Genomic DNA, 22,234 nt, shown 5'->3' on the forward strand with positions numbered 1-22,234 from the left:
ACTAAATTCTAACATATCATTCGTATAAAACCAAAATTTTATTATATATTATTAATATATAATATATTAATAATATAATAAACTTTTTGTTAGATTTTGTAGATTTTTATAAATTTCACAGTATTACACTATACAGTATTATACTCTAGCAAAAATTTTAATGAGCGATAGTAGAGGCCAAAATAAGACGAAAATCAAGAATACTAATTTGTTGGTGGAAGCTTCGTTAAAATGTTATTAACGTTTAAAGTGCCGCCCTTACTGAATTTTTTTCTCGAAAATGCGTAAGATTTCGGGGGTATGTCTATTCACCAAAAATGACTGTAATTGAACCCTACAACCGAAAATAATTTTTCCACAACGATTTGCAATTGTTTAATTTTCTCGAATAATTTCACACCTTCTCTATTTTTTTTCTCGAAAGTGGGCAGGATTTCGTGGGTATGTCTAATGACAAAAACAGATTGTAATTGAACCCCGCAACCGAAAATAATTTTTCCACAACGATTTGCAATTTTTTTTCTCCGTTGAAAAATTTAGGCACCCAATTGGATTTTCGGTAAGGAATTTTTTTCTCGAAAGTGCGTACAATTTCGGAGGTATGCGTAATGATAAAAAATGATTGTAATTGATCCCCGCAACCGAAAATAATTTTTTTAGAACGATCTGAAAAAATTTTTTTCGCCGAAAAATTTCACCACCTACTCGATTTTTTTTCTCGAAAGTAGATAGGATTTCGGAGGTATGTGTACTCACCAAAAATGATTGTAGTTGACCCCCGCAACCGAAAATAATTTTTCCAGAACGATTTGAAATTTTTGAATTTAATTGTTAATAACTTTTTAACGAAGCTTCCATCAACAAATTAGTATTCTTGATTTTCGTCTTATTTTGGCCTCTACTATTGCTCATTAAAATTTTTGCTAGAGGTGGCCGAACACCCTGTATAACGTTATATTAAATCAAAGTAAAAATTTATATTTGGATAAATAATATGTTAATGCAACAAATTTATTTTTTCCACAAACCTCATTTCTACTTTACATATTTAATTCTACTATTCTGATCCCTAAAAACTTTTGTAGATCTCTGTAAATGTTGCAAAACATTACACTATATGACATTATAACAAATTAAAATTGAAAATTAAAATTTTGTAGATCTTTATAAATTTCACAGTATTACACTATATAACGTTATATTAAACCAAAGTAAAAATGTATATTTAGATAAATAATAAATTACTTGCAACATTTCTATTTTTCCACAAACCTCATATCTATTTTGCATAAATAATTTTACTGTAATTCAACTTAACATTGCATAATACTCCCAAATCTCTAAAGATCCTCAAAACTCAAGATATTCTAAACTCTCAAGAGTTTCAAGATTCTAATCATAGTCTAAAAGATTTGGAAGCACTTCAAATCTGAGAATCACCTACAGTGAATCTAAAAAGTATTCGTATAATGACTAATTACGCCTAAAATGCTGAATAATAATGCCTATCAAACAATATTTCTAACATCAAATAAACAAAACAAATATTTACATTGTTTATACAAACATCAAGAAAAATTAACAAAATTACAAAAATTCAATTCAATTCATTCTCATAACGTACAAGTAATTCAAACATTCCTAATAAAAACAACAAACAATAAAAAAAATAACATCTATAATTACTATTTAATAGGACTTCCCTTAAATTTTGTTATTGCAGTTAGCCTTCCAGGTATCGAATTAACTAAATTATTTGTGATTTTATTACATCATTCCATTCGTTGATTAAAGCCTTTTTTAAGTCCATTTTTAAATGAAATTTCATGTTGTCGAATTGCTTCTTCCAGATACAAAGAATAAAAATAAAAATTTATTTATTTCATCAAACGATACAAATATATCTTTCGTTTATTTGATATGTCACACAGACTTCGGAGTATGTAACATATTTGTTTAATAAACATCATTACGAATACTTTTTACTCTCACTGTATCTCGACTCGTGACCGATTCTGAATCATTCGGAACTCGGTAATTACACGAGTCACCTTTTCCTAAAACCATTATCCGTTGGAGGTTCGATCCAATTGCATCGCTTCCCGCCGCTTCTCGAAATCCCACTTCTCCTACGAGCGATTCGCGCGTACCCAGCGTGCACCACTCCCCACCTGTACGCGATTCGCGCGAAGCAAACCGTCTTCCCATTGGCGCGAGAGAGACGGAGCGCTCCGGCCTCGATAAAAAGCAGGCGGACGTGATCCCGTCACGTAGATCACGTTTAGCAGTCGAGCGACGTCCACGCGGCAAGCAGGAGTCCTCAGAGGCATCGTGTATCTCGTTACGAGACCAGTGTAACAAATATCAGTGAATCTTCCATCGTATCATCGGTGCATCCTGTTATTTATTATCTCGAACGTTTTCAACTCTCGTTCCCGGCCGAGTGGAAACTTCGGACGTACAGTGCTGTCGAGGGAAGTCGTTTTGTTTTTGCGGCAAAACGGAGAAACCGAGGGAAGCTTCCCGAACGTAGAAAGTGCGGTTCGCGGAGTTCTTTACACGGACATTGGAAGACAGGTTCCGCGGAACACTGGTGAAAGTGAGCTAATTTTCTTCGACCCAAAGAGACACGTACTCGCGGTTCATTCCGAGCGTGACTTTGTCGAACCGTTTTAGCCATGGTTCAACAGATGGACGCTGAGTACGGGACTGGGAACGTGGACGAGTCCGCTAGGTACTTCAATTATTTGACGACGCTGGCGGATCTCACGGCCATGGCCAGTATCGTGGTCGCACAGGTAATTCTGGGCTACTTTGTCGTGTTGTTTTCGTCCAAAATTGGGTCTAGATTTTGTCGGAGGATATTTCTTTACGAGACACTAAATTTTATACGAGATTTTCTTGGAAACGTTGCTAATTGGCGGTTGTTTGTTTGAAGTCATATATTTGTTCGTAATATGTTCGCTGTCCGTGGCCCACACACGGGTCACTGTTGGATACGCCGCTGAGGGACTGTGAATGTTTTTAATATGTAGATATTTCTTGGTGTTGTTTCGTTATTGCAAAAATGATACGAATTGGTATCTGACGTCATGCTTTTAAAAATTTGTAAACATTTCTTCGATAGCCTCTTGATTTCGACGAAGTCGGTTCTGTGATTGTTTTTGGAGATTCTGTCGATTGGCTGCTGTTGAAGCTGAGGCAGAAATTTTTAGTGAATTTTTTATACTATATTAGTCAAAGATTCTGTAATTCTATGGAGGGTTCAGAAGCCAGTTAGTGTAGGTCCATTAACCTTAAAATTGAGATAAATAGGGATTTTGCAAACTAGTTACTAGAAATAGCAATGCCATTGATATTGAAAAGCACAATTTTTATTGTGAGATGATATAGAAATGAGAACAGGGAAATATTAATGTTTTTCTTTGTAGAAAGATAATTAAAGAATTGTAACTTATTAGTTTTCACTGAAAAATATAATTTCAGGAGCCAATTAGTGTAAGTCCACTAACCTTAAAATTTAGATATATAGGGATTTTGCAAGCTACTTACAGAAAAATAACATACGTAACTCAATGTAAGTCCATTAACCTTAAAATTGAGATAAATAAGGATTTTTCAAGCTAGTTACAGAAAAATAGCATAAATAATTCAATGTAAGTCAATTAACCTTAAAATTGAGATAAATAAGGATTTTCCAAGCTAGTTACAGAAAAATAGCAATTCCACTAATAATGAAAAGCTCAATTTCTATTATAGTATAACCTACAAATGAACTTAACAGAAAAAAAGAGAAAAATATTAATGTTTTTCTTTAGAGAACACTAATTAAAGAATTGTATTTATGTGAAGTGTCCACTGAAAAATTTAATGTCAGAAGCCAATCACTGTAAAATCATGTCCATTAACCTTAAAATTGAGATAAATAGGGAATTTCCATGCTTGTTACAGAAAAATAGCAAATAAATAATTCAATGTAAGTCAATTAACCTTAAAATTGAGATAAATAAGGATTTTTCAAGCTAGTTACAGAAAAATAGCATAAATAATTCAATGTAAGTCAATTAACCTTAAAATTGAGATAAATAAGGATTTTTCAAGCTAGTTGCAGAAAAATAGCATAATTAAATCAATGTAAATCCATTAACCTTCAAATTGAGATAGATAAGGGTTATGAAAACTAGTTACAGAAAAATAGCAATGTCATTAATAACGAAAAGCACAATTTCTATTATAGTATAACCTACAAATGAACTTAACAGGAAAAAAAAAAGAAAAATATTAATGTTTTTCTTTAAAGAAAGCAAATTAAAGTAACTTATGTGTAACCACTGAAAAATGTGATGATGAATGAGAATTTAAATAAGTCAATCCATATAGTTTATAAAATAAACTATAAAAAACTCTGTATTATTAAACTCTAAAAAAGTGGAATCACGACCATATTTTTACAATGTATCATTATACTTTTTACGATTAGTTTTGATTTAAATCATTCTTACATATAAATTTCAATCTCACGAATTACAAGTAATAACGATGACTGGACAAAAAGTTTATCCTCGAGTTCTGTGTGCGTCAGTTATTGAGACATATTCAAAAGTGTATCATATACAGGGTGTCCAGCCAACCCAGGGAAAAAATTTAATGATAGATTCTAGAGTCCAAAATAAGACGAAAATCAAGAATACCAATTTGTTTATGGAGGCTTCGTTAAAAAGTTATTAACAATTAAATTAACAAATTTCAAATCATGCTAAAAAAATTATTTTTAGCTAGGAGGGTCAATTACCATAATTTTTTGTTATTACACATACCCTCGAAATCCTACGCATTTTTTGAGAAAAAAATTCAAGAAAGTGGACCAATTTTTCGTCGAAATCGAAAAGTTTCAAATCGTTCTAAAAAAATTATTCTCGTATGCGGGGGTCCATTACAATCATTTTTGATCATTACACATACCCCCGAAATCCTACGCACTTTCGAGAAAAAAATTCCTTACCAAAAATCTAATTACCTTTTTTCGACGAAAAAGTAAAATTTCAAATCGTTTTGGAAAAATTATTTTCGGTTTCGAGGCTCAATTGCAATCATTTTTGGTCATTACACATACCCCCGAAATCCTACCCACTTTCTAGAAAAAAATTCGAGAAGGTGTGAAATTTTTCGACGGGGGGAAAAAATTTCAAATCGTTTTAGAAAAAATATCTTCGATTGCAGGGGTCAATTGCAATCATTTTTGGTTATTAGACATACCCCCGAAATCCTGCGCATTTTCGAGAAAAAAATTCAATAAAGGCGGAACTTTAAACGTTAATAACTTTTTAACAAAGCCTCCATCAACCAATTGGTGTTCTTGATTTTCCTCTTATTTTGGCCTCCAGAATCACCCATTAAAATTTTTCCCACGGTTGTCGGAACACCCTGTATGTATGCAAAATCTTATACGTGACAATAGTCACGTAAGCGAAAAGTCTGGCGTTAATAAAACTATATCGATATCGGAAAAATAACCAAAACACTTACTAATCGCGTTCTACATCTGACAGATAATACGTGTTTCTATAAATAAATATTGCTTTCCATACAAGAACAGTTTGACGTAAATAGAAACTTGTATCAATTTCATTCTAACAGCAACCTTATCAGATGAGCTGATTAAAAAGGTTTGGTAACGATCGGTGTCTATTTAATTTTGTTCCTTTATGTTCGTTCGTGCAAATACTTTCTGGAACAGATAAAAAGAAATGGTAATTGACGACAGAATCGAACGCTCCTGTGGAAAAACATTTGCACTCCAATTTCAGTGGCTTACTTCCTAAGATAAAACAGGAAATATTGATCTATAGAACGAGTCTCGTGGACTTAGCCTGAATCGTTTGATTCGAGTGTAAATCTCGATCCTCCGTGCCATATGTCGTCCGCGAACGTGGCAGATAGAGATTTCACCGTGACGATTTCGCTATAGTAACGAGCTTTACGCTCATTGCCCCGCGAAACGAGGATAAATCGATGGGAACATTGGCTTATCGATCGATCGCCATTTCTTTACTGTTCTGGAATAGAACGATGTGAAAATTTTCTGGAAACAATCGATTTTTATACAATTTTTTTTAGAATTTATTATGCGAAGTAAATTTCTTTTAGAATTTCTTGGGGAATTTTTTGTGAATAAACTATAGGATATTTTGCAGTCAAATTTACAGGACTTATTTATAGATATTGAAGGGATATTTTAGAATTTTTTGGGCGAGGAAAAGTTAAAATTGGTGGCACTGCATATTCTCAAATATCATAGTCAATTTTAAAATGCACTTCATATATTTTAGACTTTCCTGGGGAATTTTTTGTGAATAAACTGTAAGATATTTTGCAGTCAAATTTACAGGACTTATTTATAGATATTGAAGGGATATTTTAGAATTTTTTTGGGTGAGGAAAAATTAAAATTGGTGGCACTGCATATTCTCAAATATCATAGTCAATTTTAAAATGCTTTTCATATATTTTAGACTTCCTTGGGGAATTTTTTGTGAATAAACTGTAAGATATTTTGCAGTCAAATTTACAGGGTTTATTTAGAGATATTGAAGGGATATTTTAGAATTTTTTTGGGTGAGAAAAAGTTAAAATTGGTGGCACTGCATATTCTCAAATATCATAGTCAATTTTAAAATGCAATTCATATATTTTAGACTTCCTTGGGGAATTTTTTGTGAATAAACTATAGGATATTTTGCAGTCAAATTTACAAGGTTTATTTATAGATATTGAAGGGATATTTTAGAATTTTTTTGGGTGAGAAAAAGTTAAAATTGGTAGCACTGCATATTCTCAAATATCATAGTCAATTTTAAAATGCATTTCGTATATTTTAGACTTTATTGGGGAATTTTTTGTGAATAAACTATAGGATATTTTGCAGTCAAATTTACAGGGTTTATTTAGAGATATTGAAGGGATATTTTAGAATTTTTTTGGGTGAGAAAAAATTAAAATTGGTGGCACTGCATATTCTCAAATATCATAGTCAATTTTAAAATGCATTTCGTATATTTTAGACTTTATTGGGGAATTTTTTGTGAATAAACTATAGGATATTTTGCAGTCAAATTTACAGGGTTTATGTATAGATATTGAAGGGATATTTCAAAATTTTTTGAGCGAGGAGTAGTTAAAATTGGTGGCACTGCATATTCTCAAATATCATAGTCAATTTTAAAATGCATTTCGTATATTTTAGACTTTATTGGGGAATTTTTTGTGAATAAACTATAGGATATTTTGCAGTCAAATTTACAGGGTTTATTTAGAGATATTGAAGGGATATTTTAGAATTTTTTTGGGTGAGAAAAAATTAAAATTGGTGGCACTGCATATTCTCAAATATCATAGTCAATTTTAAAATGCACTTCATATATTTTAGACTTTATTGGGGAATTTTTTGTGAATAAACTATAGGATATATTGCAGTCAAATTTACAAGGTTTATTTATAGATATTGAAGGGATATTTTAGAATTTTTTTGGGTGAGAAAAAGTTAAAATTGGTAGCACTGCATATTCTCAAATATCATAGTCAATTTTAAAATGCATTTCATATATTTTAGACTTCCTTGGGGAATTTTTTGTGAATAAACTATAAGATATTTTGCAGTGATATTTACAAGGTTTATTTATAGATATTGAAGGGATATTTTAAAATTTTTTGGGCGAGGAAAAATTAAAATTGGTGGCACTGCATATTCTCAAATATCATAGTCAATTTTAAAATGCACTTCTTATATTTTAGACTTCCTTGGGGAATTTTTTGTGAATAAACTGTAAGATATTTTGCAGTGATATTTACAAGGTTTATTTATAGATATTGAAGGGATATTTTAAAATTTTTTGGGCGAGGAAAAATTAAAATTGGTGGCACTGCATATTCTCAAATATCATAGTCAATTTTAAAATGCATTTCATATATTTTAGACTTCCTTGGGGAATTTTTTGTGAATAAACTATAACTCCTTTTGCAGCCAATTTTGCAGGATTTATTTATACATATCTCAATGATATTTTCAAATTTTTTGGGTGGGAAAAAGTTAAAATTGGTGGCACTGCATATCCTCAAACTTAGTCAAACATGCACTTCATATTAGTGCATTTTAGACTTTCTTGGGGAATTTTTTGTGAATAAACTATAACACCTTTTGCAATAAAATTTACAGAGGTTATTTACACATATTTCAGTGATATTTCAAAATTTTTTGAGCGAGCAAAAATTAAAATTGGTGGCACTGCATATTCTCAAACATGCACTTCATACTAGTGCTTTTTAGACTTTTTTGGGGAATTTTTTGTTAATAAACTGTAACTCCTTTTGCAGCCAATTTTGCAGGATTTATTTATACATATCTCAATGATATTTTCAAATTTTTTGGGTGGGAAAAAGTTAAAAATGGTGGCACTGCAAATTCTCAAACATAGTCAAACAAAGTCACTTTTAAAAAAGATCTGTTCTTGATTCCAGCCAATTCCGTTTGTTTGAATCAAAAAAAAACCTGAAAGATTCTTAATTACTATGAGTTTGGCTATACATACCAGCAAAATAAAAAAAAAAATCATTCATTAACATCCAACAACAACAATTAAATAAAATTCTATTAATGTCACATTATTTGATAAATATACGATTACGAATTTTATTATTCATTCTCTTATATTAAAATCACGACGTTTCCGACTGAATTAATTTGAGATAATCGTGCAAGGTCGATAAACAAATTTTTTTCGTGATGATAAAATTCGTAAAAAGTTGAATTAAAAACAGAAATATAATAAAACAAATATAAAGGAGGAACGTACGTTCAAAAAGTTTTTTGCAATCGTTTTAACGCCCAATGACATTTAATTTAATCATTTACATGCTTTATTCTTATTATGACATTTGTTAATTAGAGCATATTTTGATTTCCTTAAAAAGGTCGATAATAAATATCAACGCTCTCGAGGTTCCCGCGTACTTGTCTTCCAGCCAGATATCACGGTTCTTTATCTCCGTTGTTTAAAAAAAGAAACGATAATAAAACAGATCGAGCCTATCTTCCATCGGATTTCTGATCTCTTTATTGATTTGTTTATTTATTATCTGTGAACTCGTACACTCTTTCCTTGTAATCGTACGCGAATAAAAAAGATAAATCTATTTTCCCGTTAGGAGAGATTAATATATCTCTGACAAATCGACACTCGAAACCTCCGATATCGAAAATCCAGTGATTTTATTTCTATTGAACTCGAAAATATTGAAACTATACAGGGTGTTCCGACAACCGTGGGAAAAATTTTAATGGGTGATCCTAGAGGCCAAAATAAACCGAAAATCAAGAATAGTAATTTTTTAATTGAGGCTTTGTTAAAAAGTTATTAACGTTTAAAGTTCCGCCCTTACTGAATTTTTTTCTCGAAAATGCGCAGGATTTCGGGGGTATGTCTATTCACCAAAAATAATTGCAATTGACCCCTGCAATCGAAAATAATTTTTCCAAATCGATTTGAAATTTGTTTTTCCCCATCGAAAATTTCACACCTTTTCGAATTTTTTTCTCGAAAATGGATAAGATTTCGGAGGTATGTCTATTCACCAAAAATGATTGCAATTGACCCCTGCAACCGAAAATAATTTTTCCAGAATGATTTGGAATTTTTCTTTTCCCGTCGAAACATTTAGGCGCCGGATTAGATTTTCGGTAAAGAATTTTTTTTCTCGAAAGTGCGTAGGATTTCGGGGATATGTGTAATGACTAAAAATAATTGTAATTGATCCCCGCATACGAGAATAATTTTTTTAGATCGATTTGAAAAATTTTTTCCCCCTTCAAAAAATTTTATACCTTTTCGATTTTTTTTCTCGAAAATGGATAGGATTTCGGAGGTATGTATAATAACAAAAAATGATGGTAATTGACCCCCCTAGCTAAATATAATTTTTTTAGCACGATTTGAAATTTGTTAATTTAATTGTTAATAACTTTTTAACGAAGCCTCCATCAACAAATTGGTATTCTTGATTTTCGTCTTATTTTGGCCTCTAGAATCCTCTATTAAAATTTTTCCCACCCTGTATGTATTTATATAATGGTTCGAGAGTTCCCTGAAAATTCGTTCCACGAGCGTTCTTCAATGTGCATACGTTTCTGTTTATCTGTGCAGCATACGCTGTAACTTCGTAAACATTGTAAATTTAGAGATACTTCGCTTCCATGTTGTTGCCAGAAATGTGGAACGTTTATTGATTAAACTTATTTTCGTTTCCATCCGACTGAAATTCAAATGAATGGGTGTATTTCTATTTAAAATAATTCAAGCCAATGTTAAAATTTGAAATCATAAATGTTAAATAATATTTATCATCGAAAGATATTCAAGCATCTCGATGCAGCATTTCCAATATAATTAATATAATTTAATAATTTAATTAGAATTCAATTTAATTGGAATAATATTTTACTCTGGGGGTTTTATATACATCTGAATATTTTTATTTAATATAATTCAAGTTACATAATGTTAAAAATTAAAATTATAAATGCTGAATGTTGAATTTCCCGCCGAAATGTAGACAGCATCCACGCGCCTTTGTTAGTAGTTTGGTCGAAGTGGCGCTGGTGTAGTTTCCGGGGGATTTGGCGAATCGCACGTGGATCGTTGCGCAGATGTTAGCGATTAAGTATTTAAGTTAGTCAACTGTATTCAAATAGATACATTTATACTTATCAACTGGGTATGTGGCTTCTCAAAATCCCATAAATTCTCAACATTAAACAATATTTCTTACTGAAAAGAAATTCAAGCATCTCGATCCACCATTTTCAATAAAATTAATATTTTTGAATAACTTAATTAGAATTCAATTTTATTAAGATAATATTTTACTCTGGAGGCTTTATGAACGACTGAGTATTTTTTTGAGTGATTTTCAAAATTTTTTGGGAGAGAAAAAGTTAAAATTGGTAGCACTGTATACTCTCAAACATAGTCAGATTTTAATGTGCACTAGTATGAAGTGCATTTTTTTTAGTCTTTCTTGGAGAATTTTTTGTGAATAAACTATAATACCTTTTGCAATCAAATTTACAGGGTTTATTTACATATATATCAGTGATATTTTAAAATTTTTTGGGCAAGAAAAAATTAAAGTTGGCGGCACTGCATATTTTTAAACATAGTCAAACAAAGTCGCTTTTAAAACGCACTTCATATTAGTGTATTTTAGACTTTCTTGGGGAATTTTTTGTGAATAAACTGTAACACCTTTTGCTATCAAATTTACAGAAATTATTTATATATAGCTCAGTGATATTTTAAAATTTTTTGGGTAAGAAGAAATTAAAATTGGTGGCACTGCATAATCTCAAAAAAAGTCACTTTTAAAACGCACTTCATATTAGTGCATTTTAGACTTTCTTAGGGAATTTTTTGTGAATAAACTATAACACATTTTACAAACAAATTTACAGGAATTATTTATATATATCTCAGTGATATTTCCAAATTTTTTGGACAAGAAAAAATTAAAATTGGTGCCACTGCATAATTTCAAACGTAGTCAAACAAAGTCAATTTTAAAACGCACTTCATATTAGTGCATTTTAGACTTTCTTGAAGAATTTTTTGTGAATAAACTATAATACCTTTTGCAGTCAAATTTACAGGAATTATTTATATATATCTCAGTGATATTTCCAAATTTTTTGCACAAGAAAAAATTAAAATTGGTGCCACTGCATAATTTCAAACGTAGTCAAAGAAAGTCAATTTTAAAACGCACTTCATATTAGTGCATTTTAGACTTTCTTGAAGAATTTTTTGTGTATAAACTATACCACCTTTTACAATCAAATTTACAGGGTTTATTTATACATATCTCAGTGATATTTTTAAATTTTTTGGGCAAGAAAAAATTAAAATTGGTGGCACTGCATAATCTCAAAAAAAGTCACTTTTAAAACGCACTTCATATTAGTGCATTTTAGACTTTCCTAGGGAATTTTTTATGAATAAACTATACCACTTTTTGCAGTCAAATTTTCAAGGTTTATTTATACGTATTTCAAAGACATTTCAAAATTTTTTGAGTGAGAAATAATTAAAATTGGTGGCACTGCATATTTTTAAACATAGTCAATTTTAAAACTCACTTCATACTAGTGCATTTTAGACTTTCTTGAAGAATTTTTTGTGAATATACTATAACACATTTTGCAATCAATTTTACAGGAATTATTTATATATATCTCAGTGATATTTTAAAATTTTTTGAGCGAAAAAAAATTAAAATTGGTGGCGCTGCATAATCTCAAAAAGAGTCACTTTTAAAATGCACTTCATATTAGTGCATTTTAGACTTTCTTGAAGAATTTTTTGTGAATAAACCATAACACATTTTGCAATCAAATTTACAGGATTTATTTACACATATATCAGTGATATTTTAAAATTTTTTGGGCAAGAAGAAATTAAAATTGGTGGCACTGCATAATCTCAAAAAAAGTCACTTTTAAAACGCACTTCATATTAGTGTATTTTAGACTTTCTTGGGGAATTTTTTGTGAATAAACTATATCACCTTTTACAATCAAATTTACAGGGTTTATTTATACATATCTCAGTGACATTTCAAAATTTTTTGGGACAACAAAAATTAAAATTGGTGACACTGCATAATTTCAAACGTAGACAAACAAAGTCACTTTTAAAACTCACTTCATACTAGTACATTTTAGACTTTCCTACGGAATTTTTTGTGAATAAACTATACCACTTTTTGCAGTCAAATTTTCAAGGTTTATTTATACGTATTTCAGAGACATTTCAAAATTTTTTGAGTGAGAAATAATTAAAATTGGTGGCACTGTATATTTTTAAACATAGTCAATATTAAAAATTAAAATCGTAAATATTGAATAATATTTCTCACCGAAAGAAATTCAAATATTAATATCCTTTAAAAACTTATTTATAATTCAATTTAATTGAGGTAATATTTTATTCTGGAGGCTTCATAAACAACTAAGTATTCTTATATAAAATAATTCAAGTCACCTAATGTTAAAAATTAAAATCATAAAATAATTAATATTTCTCACCGAAAGAAATTTAAATATTAATATCCTTGAGAAACATAATTACAATAAAATTCAATTAAGGTAATTATTTTATTCTGGAGGCTTCATAAACAACTATTTTTATATAAAATAATTCAAGTCACCTAAAAATTCAAAATTCAAAATTCAAAATTAATAAAATTATTTTGTTTCTGGGGTCTTTATTTAGCGAATTTCTAAACTTTCTCAACAAACTGTACATAATCTATCAGTCAACACCGCCGAAATACCAATTTATCTTTCAAGAAGAAGATATCAAACTCGAGCGTTTGGGGACGAAAAGATAAGCGTTATTACTCGGATGTAAATTCAGAATGCCGCCGATTAGAGTGTCACGGAGTCACGTAATCACGATTTGTGACGTTTCGTTGCGTATGAAGCGTCGAAAAAAAAATTATCTGCCCCGCTTATCATTTAATATAATTGCAATTAGTTAGCGATTTTTTCGACGACTCTCTCGCGTACATGTTATTAACAAATTCAAAACAGGCGATACGATTTGTCCTTTCTGGCAGTCTAGACATTTTTTTTTATTCATAGAACGGTTGAATAAATTATTCAACCAGACGTTCTTCCCTTTCGCTGAATATTTTGAATACAATACTGCATCTCAGACAACAGACGATTTTTAAATAACTATCCTGCCAGTCATCGTCGTTTCCACTTTCTAATGAAAAAATAAAACTGTTTGATTACTTTCTTTTTCTCATAATTATTCCACGTGTAATCGAATTCCATCTTTCATGAGCTGCTAAATCGTTGGGGAAAAAGTTCTCATGAAAATTTCATTTCCGACGAACGTGTAAAACACGAAAGAAACCGTTGGACGCTTTCGTTGAACAATTTTCTGGAAAAAAAGAAAACGTTTTTGTTTGTATTGCCGACTTTGACCACGTTGAAGTTGGTTCTGTGAAGATTTCTTATTTAGGTCTCAGCAACGAAGGTTTCTGAGGGAGAGAAAAGCTTTTAAATTTACTTTCCAAACAAATTACGTGATAAATGCCTCAGCCGCACAAAGCAAAAGTCGTTCTCTCGTAACGAACAGATTCTAAAATTGTTTATTAGCTTATTCTGTGAACTATGCGTTTATTATTTTCGTAATTTCGAGTAAATCTCGGTATTAACGCATCAACGAAGCTTTTAAGACACTAATAAATATGTTACAATGCGTAAAGTAAATTTAAAAATCATAAATAATATTGTTATCAGAGAAATTACTAGAAAAACACACGCTTGTCGTGAAACGAGAATTCTCGTTTCCTGTCGGTAACGTATATTTCAATAAAACGAGAATACTCAGTCGGTAACTTATATTTCAATAAAACGAGAATATTCGGTCGGTAACTTTCAATAAAAACGAGAACACTCAGTCGGTAACGAATATTTCAATAAACCTAAAACACTCAGTCGGTAACATATATTTCAATCAAGCAAAAAATACTCTGTCGGTAACTTTCAATAAACCGAAAACACTCGGTCGGTAACTTTCAATAAAGCGAGAACACTCGGTCGGTAACGGTGTTAAATAAGAAATAATACGCGTTCCAATAGCTTTCACGTTAATATCACGATTAATTTCGTAGATTAAGACAAAGATTGAAACGCTTCCCTGACCTGGTACACTGTTGCATAATATTAAGAATGAACGCACGTACAAAAACAAAAGCGTGTATTTTTTTTCAATTTCTCACGATTAAATAATCGCGAGAAAGCTTCGCGAAGACATTTATTGCGATAAGGTGATATGCGAACACGTATCTGGATCATCGACGATAAAATTGCTCATCCAAAAACAAACGTAAAAACCAAAAGAAAGAAATTTTTTTAGTTTGTGTTTATGTATGTTTTTATAGGATTTTTGCTTTTGATTTTGAGTTTTAGTTTCAACAAAATCGACAATGTCATCGACGATAAAATTGCTCGTCCAAAAACAAAAAAAAAAAGAAATTTTTTTAGTTTGTGTTTATATATGTTTTTATAGGATTCTTGCTTTTGATTTTGAGTTTTAGTTTCAACAAAATCGACAGTGTCATCGACGATTTAGTCGACAGATTTAATTAAATATTGCTATTTATTAAGTATTTCGGTGATATGAATCTGGTATAAATGAGACAATAATTGTTAAAGAGGAATTTGCGCCAAGTTTCGCTAAGTACGACTTTCTGGTCTAATTTAATTCCATTGGTTACGACGACGTTGATTAACGAGACCAATTGTTTTCGTTCGCGGAGGCACCAACGTCTGTTTGAAGATTATCTTAGAAACGATGTGTTTCTACGGAGGTGCACGTTTAACCATTAATTGTACGCAGCATTTGCTCGACTGCGCCTCCGGGACGATCTAATAAGCTCCCCATGATCCTCTCTGGTATAATTTAAACAGCAGAAGCGACTCACAGCCTTCAAATTTTAAAAATTACTGAAAATCAGGGATTCTTTTCTAAAATGAAAAATAAAAATAAAAGAATTATCTATTTCATTTTACGGAATATTTTTTGGGTAAGTTGGTAAGAAGATTAGCTACGAATCTTGCGGTAGTGAGTTCGAATCCCCGCGAAGTCATTTTTTTTTTTCTTTCATTATTTTAAAATTCATAAATATATTTTATATACATTTTATACTTATGATTTACAAACATATTTTAAATACAGAATTTACTTGATAATAATCATGATATAAATATAATACTATTTCGTTACTGTACTTATTACTCTTTCTGTATCAAAAATTTAAGGATTTATTTTTTGCTTTAATATTTAAATTTAAATTTATTTTTGCTTCAATATGTATATCTTATATATATAAAAATAAGTTGTCCTATGTTCGTGATTTTATAACTCGAGAACCACTCAACCGATTTTCAAACGAGTACATGCGTTGGAAAGGTCTACTTTCACTGATGGTTTATAAAAAAAAAAACATCGAAAAATTTCTACGAATATGCGTTATACGTGCACTTTTATGATGGTGTGTTTTCCCTATATATACTATTGTATAAAGAGAGAGCCGATTTTTATGTTCGCGCAAAACTCAAGACCTATTGAACCGATCTTCCTCAAATTTTGACACGATATTTCTGCATACTCTAGGACGGACATAGGCTATGTAGCATGTCTCAGAAGCGCGTTATTAACATGTAATTTATGTGCAAAGATTTCATGTGTACGACTGTTTGGCAGACCACGTGACCCCTGTATACGACAGTCTACTTGCGCGCGCATGCGCGTATTCGGCCCGCGCGATACCTCGCCCGTAGCAGTGCTGCGACGTTACCGCCAGGTGGCGAAGCTTCTCGAGCGCTTTCTCGCGAGAGAATTGCATTATCGCGGATATATATGTCAGGACGATCATCTGGTCATAAATTGCTTTTGCACAAGGTCGAGCGAAGCCGAGACGGGGCATGCTAGTAAAATATATTTCTGCATTTTAAAATAATTAAAAAAAAAGTAACTTGACGGGGATTCGAACCCATTACCAAAGGATTCTCAATTAAACGCTCTACCAACTGACCCAAATTTAATTCTATAAAATAAAAAAATAATTCTTTCATTACATGCACACCAAATTTTAAATCAAACTGGATAATAGAAGCTTACAATGCTTGAAATCAATACGTTCAACAATTTGTTATGAAACGAAGCAATTAGAGTGCAACGACGACGCAGAAGAATCGAACGAACAAGCACAGTTGAACAGCGTGCGTTAAATCGAGTTTTCGAAACAATCGTTTCCGATAACAGGTTACTCCTCCTTTCTCGTTCGCGCATTTACATCGATATCTGCGTAATCGTAAGGGATCGTGTTACAGGGCTGATAACGAAACTGTGTACGCGTAAACTTCTGCATTTATCTCCGTATCTCTCTGTTTATCTGCATCGAAATTTCGCAAATATCGTAAATCTCACGAGATAAAGGCACCACGACGAATCGGATACGAGTATCCATCTCGTTCTCGGTTTGACGTGTTTCCGCGTCGTGATCGGAATCGGTAAACACTAATCGTTACGTTTTATTCTGTTTGCAGTTCAAACGTATGCTCAACAAGGAACTCTCCCACTTCTCGGAGTCCTCAAAATCTGGCAACCAGATTTCAGAATACATCTGCAACACCTTCCTTGGTAAGTTTGAGAAAAATATTTATTGCTCAATTGCTAATAATAGAATTAAATTATTCTAGCGTGAAGTGCACTTTTATTAGACATATTTGCGAATAAAAGTTTGTTCACAATTTATTTTATTTTTTCAAAGATTCACGCTAGAGTGCTTGACTTACGATCGAGAAACAAAACTTTCGTTCCGGATAAGGTTCGTTGATATTCGTAACATACGTCACGCGACCCGTAGGAGCGCGAAGAAACAAAACGGAGAAAGGATTAATGGCTCAGAATCGCGAGGCCACAGCCAGGAGCAGATTTATCAGGGACAATGAAACGAGCGACTCTTACGCATTAAAAGCCCTTGAGACCCCATATATGCACGCATATTTCTCGAGCATTCATCCCGTCTGGCTCGTTTTGTCTCGCGGACCTTTTTTTTCTGCTCACCGAGCCAGGAAACGGACGCTCGTTTACGTAAACAGTCTCGTGGGGTCCATTACCTCGCATACTCGCCGCCAGAGGGAGGGCTCTTGCAAACGCTCGACCAACCTTGCATTAGCTCCTCGATTTAAACCTAATATCCTAACCTCAGTCAAAGTTCGCTTGAATAGAACCTGCATTCGCTCTAGCATCGTCTATGGTGCTCAAATCTGCTCTTATCACACCACGAGGAACATCGAGCACATTCGAGACTCTTGAATCAAGAGTACATCATGAAACTAGCAACTACCTCGTTTGACACCAACCCCCATCACCCAAACTCCCCTAGTTACCAAACTAGGGAATCACACGCTCGAAAACTTCCCGCTCATGAAAGCACGTAGCCTAATAATAAGCTAACATACCCCATCCCATCACACTCGTCTCCTCATGCACGACGACGAGGTTTTTGAAGCTTTTGTCTCGAGCATTAACTTAAGAAACTCAAAAGACCCCACCCATCCCAAATTTATTTCGACACTGATCATTGATGCAGGATAAATCCATATCTTTCAGAGGACCCCACAGACTGAAGGTGGTCTCTCCTGACACGAAAATTTTGCTTCAGAAAGTTGACAAATCAACGACAGAAATTTACATATTTTATTAAAGGATCCTCGAAAGCTTTTGTTGATCAGTTTTCTGTTTGCGTGTGCGTTGCAGACAAGCAGGAGGAGTTGGACTTGCCGTCTTTGAGAATTCAGGATGGAGGTGCAACAACAGGCACCGCAGATGCTCGGGCGGCCAAGAAGAAGGACCGCGCTGAGAGAGGCCCAGCCGCCATGTCTCACATAAGCGGTGTCAAACGACCACTCACGCACACAAACAGCTTCACAGGGGAGCGTGTACCACTCTATGGCGTTGAGACAGCTCACGAAGAAGAACTTGGCAAGGTAAAAATTAATATTTTACCACGAAAGATAGTCAAACACGGTTCAACGTGGTTTAACCATTTGAGCTTGAATCGATGGAAACATTCATTAGAAAAATGTTGTTAGTAATCAGATCTTGATAGAAAACATTGATACCTAGAAATAATATGATAGTAGGAGTATTTTCGTTTCCAATTGACCCAAAGACAGTCAAACAAACGTAGTCAAATACGTTTCAAATCATGATGGTTTAACTGTCGAGCTTGAATAGAAGTTTCACTAAAAAAACGACAGTGAAAACGTTAGTAATTAGGTCTAGATAGAAGACATATTAATACCTGGAAATAACATGATAGACGTGATTTCCTAATATGTCAAGGTTTGAGGAAAAGGTGATCACGTGAACCTGAGCTCTGAGTATTCCTGTTTGTTTACTAGGATTTAGTATTATTTGACTTCCGATAGTACGATTGTCGAGCTTGAATAGTGTTGGTGAGAATTATTTTAATCGGTTGGTACGAATGATAAGCGGAAGTTGGCAACACTGTATGAATAGATTAAGCGAATGACGCACGTGAGCCTTCTTGCGATGAAAACCAAAGGCAGTTTTTATAGTAAAACCTTAAAAAGTATTGTATTCAATAGTAGTGAAAAGATCACTTTATTTTTTTGATAATAACTGTTAAGTTTTTTGTATGTTTGTTGAAACAATTCATTCTTCACTACGTGGATACCTAACCTTCAACAAATAGAGTAAACATTCGCTGGGGTTTGTTTATTTTACTTTCGTGTGTTTATAATTAAATGTTCGTTGAAACAATTCATTCTCTACTACGTGGAAACCTAACCTTCAACAAATAAACATTCGCTAGGGAAACGTTAGTGAAAACGTTGTTAGTAATTAGGTATTGATAGAGAACACATTAATACTTGGAAATAACATAGTAGAATTGATTTCCTAGACAGGGTTTGATTAAAAGGTGGACACGTGAACCTCAGTTTTGGATACTTTCGCTTGGTTACTTGGAATTTAGTGTTATTTGGCTTCTAATAGTACAATCGTTGAGCTCGAATAGAGTAAACATTCACTAGGAATACGTCAGTGGAAACGTTGTTAGTAATTAGGACTTCATAGAAAACACATTAATGCTTGGAAATAACATGATAGTAGAACTGATTTCCTAGTATGTCAGAGTTTGATTAAAAGAACACGTGAACCTCAATTCTGGATACTTTTGCTTGGTTATTGAAACTTAGTGTTATTTGGCTTCTAATAGTACAATCGTTGAGTTTGAATAAACATTCGCTAGGTAAACATCAATGGAAACGTTGTTAGTAATTAGGTCTTCATAGAAAACACATTAATGCTTGGAAATAACATGATAGTAGAACTGATTTCCTAGTATGACGGTTTGATTAAAAGGTGAACACATGGACCTCAGTTCTGGAGACTTTTGCTTGGGTCCTGAAACTTAGTGTTATTTGGCTTCTAATAGTACAATCGTTGAGCTCGAATAGAGTAAACATTCACTAGGAATACGTCAGTGGAAACGTTGTTAGTAATTAGGTCTTGATAGAAAACACCCTAATGCTTGGAAATAACATGTTAGTAGAACTGATTTCCTAGTATGTCAGAGTTTGATTAAAAGAACATGTCAACCTCAATTCTGGATACTTTTGTTTGGTTATTGAAACTTAGTGTTATTTGGCTTCTAGTAGTACAATCGTTGAGCTTCTAATAGTACAATCGTTGAGTTTGAATAAACATTCGCTAGGTAAACATCAATGGAAACGTTGTTAGTAATTAGGTCTTCATAGAAAACACATTAATACCTGAAAATAATATGATAGAACTGATTTCCTAGTATGTCAAGTGCTGAACACGTGAACCTTAGCTCTGAATACTCTAGTTACTAGAATCTAGTGTTTATCTTCTGATAGTACAATCACAGAATCTTTACAGAGTAAAAACACCAACACAAGACAATTTTTAGACAAATTTAAAATTTCTGTTGCTTTACTCCCAGTGTGCCAAGCAAACCATCCAACTTGATTTGAATTGTGCAATCGTTTCCAATAATGCAAACTAGAATCGTGAAAGTGAAATTAATTAACAGACGCTTTTTACCGATCTGAGAGGCCTCGATTGGCAATTCAAGCGTCGCTCACACGACCGGTACAGCATAGTTGATCACTGTTCATTCATCGGGAAGGAAAACAACCGGCTGATGAAAAACACTCGTGGGAGCAAATGTTTGATAAAATTTCTATATCGCGATCTCAATCATTCGAAATAAACAGTTGCTCGTAATGCCTTATCCCGTTCCCGTGGCTTTAAATCGTGGGGAAACTGCGGATCGGATCACGCGGTACTTCGCAATATCCCAGATTTGCTCCTCTGCTAATTCCACGATGCTGGCTGATTGATTCTCGATCGGAACACGCGTAATCCCGGACGCGAACGGAAGAGATTTTGCATCGATGTCGAAACGATATCAAATTAATTTGAAACTTCGTTTCGATTTATTTTACGCGAGGCCTCCGGTGATTTCGCGGAGAAGGTCTCGTCTAGGAAATTTCCAGCCGCTTGAAAGACGCTACGACTGACAAATATTTGCTTCCTGACGGTTGTACGAGTAGATTACAACGGTAAACGTGGAGAGTAAAAAGAATAGGAAGAAAAAAAAGAAGTCTTGGTGGCGGCAACGTTGCTGGGAAAAATCCACTTTGCGTTACATAACCTATAAATACACGTTGAAAAAAAATCCTGTGTACATGTTTCGTAATGCACCTTGATTTACATACTTACATATTTGTAGGTTAGAAAAATTAAAATACTTGGTTGGCTGATGATTGATATATTGTTTGAAAAGTGTAAAATCATGTAATTCGAGTTAATAAATCGAAAAATTTGTCAGAAATAATAATAAATTTTTTTCTTATGGTCTCAATGAAATATTTATTAATGGAGAAAATTGCCAGGCTTGGTTATTAATTATTAATTAAAAACACATTGAACAAACGACAGTGACGTCATTATTGATGCACGAGATATCAATTCGAAATTTACTGTCATCAACGTATCAGTCTATAACTTATCAGTTGATATTTCCGTTGAATTATTAATTCGTTGTATGTATATCCAATTAGCTGATTAGACTGCTTATAATGATTAGACTATTTATAATTGTCAATGATTAGTGAATCGAATTAAATCATTTAAATTAAGAATAATATTCAACAATAATGGAATCGAACTAAGGGGCCATTCTACCTTGTAGGCATGCAAAATACGTGTTCCTTTGTGATTTTTTTTTTTGCGGGTTATTAAAGAGCGATTAATTCCGAATTTTGTAGATACATTCATTATATATTTAGCTATATTTACGAATTTTTGCAACGCATAATATCTATTGATTACGCTGTTTTTGTTGATCATCAAACAACAGTTTCTACGAACGGCACCCGACTGCGTACGCGATATCTTGCGAACAAGTTATTCGAAATCCTAAAACCAACGATATTCTTAATATAGATGAGTGTGGTTATAGCATGAACAAGGATCTTTTCAAAAAAAAAACAAAAAATGGCAAAATGGCAGCTATTTTACGAAAAAAATACTGAATATTTTCATAT

The 22,234-nt window shown here is 32.6% G+C and overlaps 1 protein-coding gene across 17 annotated transcripts in view; it reads left to right on the forward strand.

Annotated features, from left to right (window-relative positions):
* The window catches only part of LOC122402960 (cAMP-specific 3',5'-cyclic phosphodiesterase), a 437,543-nt gene that overhangs the window by 409,579 nt on the left and 5,730 nt on the right, over positions 1 to 22,234 (forward strand). For 16 of the 17 annotated variants that reach the window (XM_043406183.1, XM_043406178.1, XM_043406176.1 and 13 more), the window contains 2 exons: positions 17,174 to 17,267; positions 18,390 to 18,619. In XM_043406183.1, the coding sequence (XP_043262118.1) occupies positions 17,174 to 17,267; positions 18,390 to 18,619 (324 nt within the window). Of the gene's footprint in view, positions 1 to 2,262; positions 2,799 to 17,173; positions 17,268 to 18,389; positions 18,620 to 22,234 lie in introns of those variants that run through there. The other variant, XM_043406187.1, reaches the window with a different exon arrangement.

Source organism: Colletes gigas, unplaced genomic scaffold, assembly GCF_013123115.1.
Source record: "Colletes gigas isolate AHSC1104 unplaced genomic scaffold, ASM1312311v1 Colletes_gigas_Sc00042, whole genome shotgun sequence".
Classification (NCBI taxonomy): Eukaryota; Metazoa; Arthropoda; class Insecta; order Hymenoptera; family Colletidae; genus Colletes; species Colletes gigas.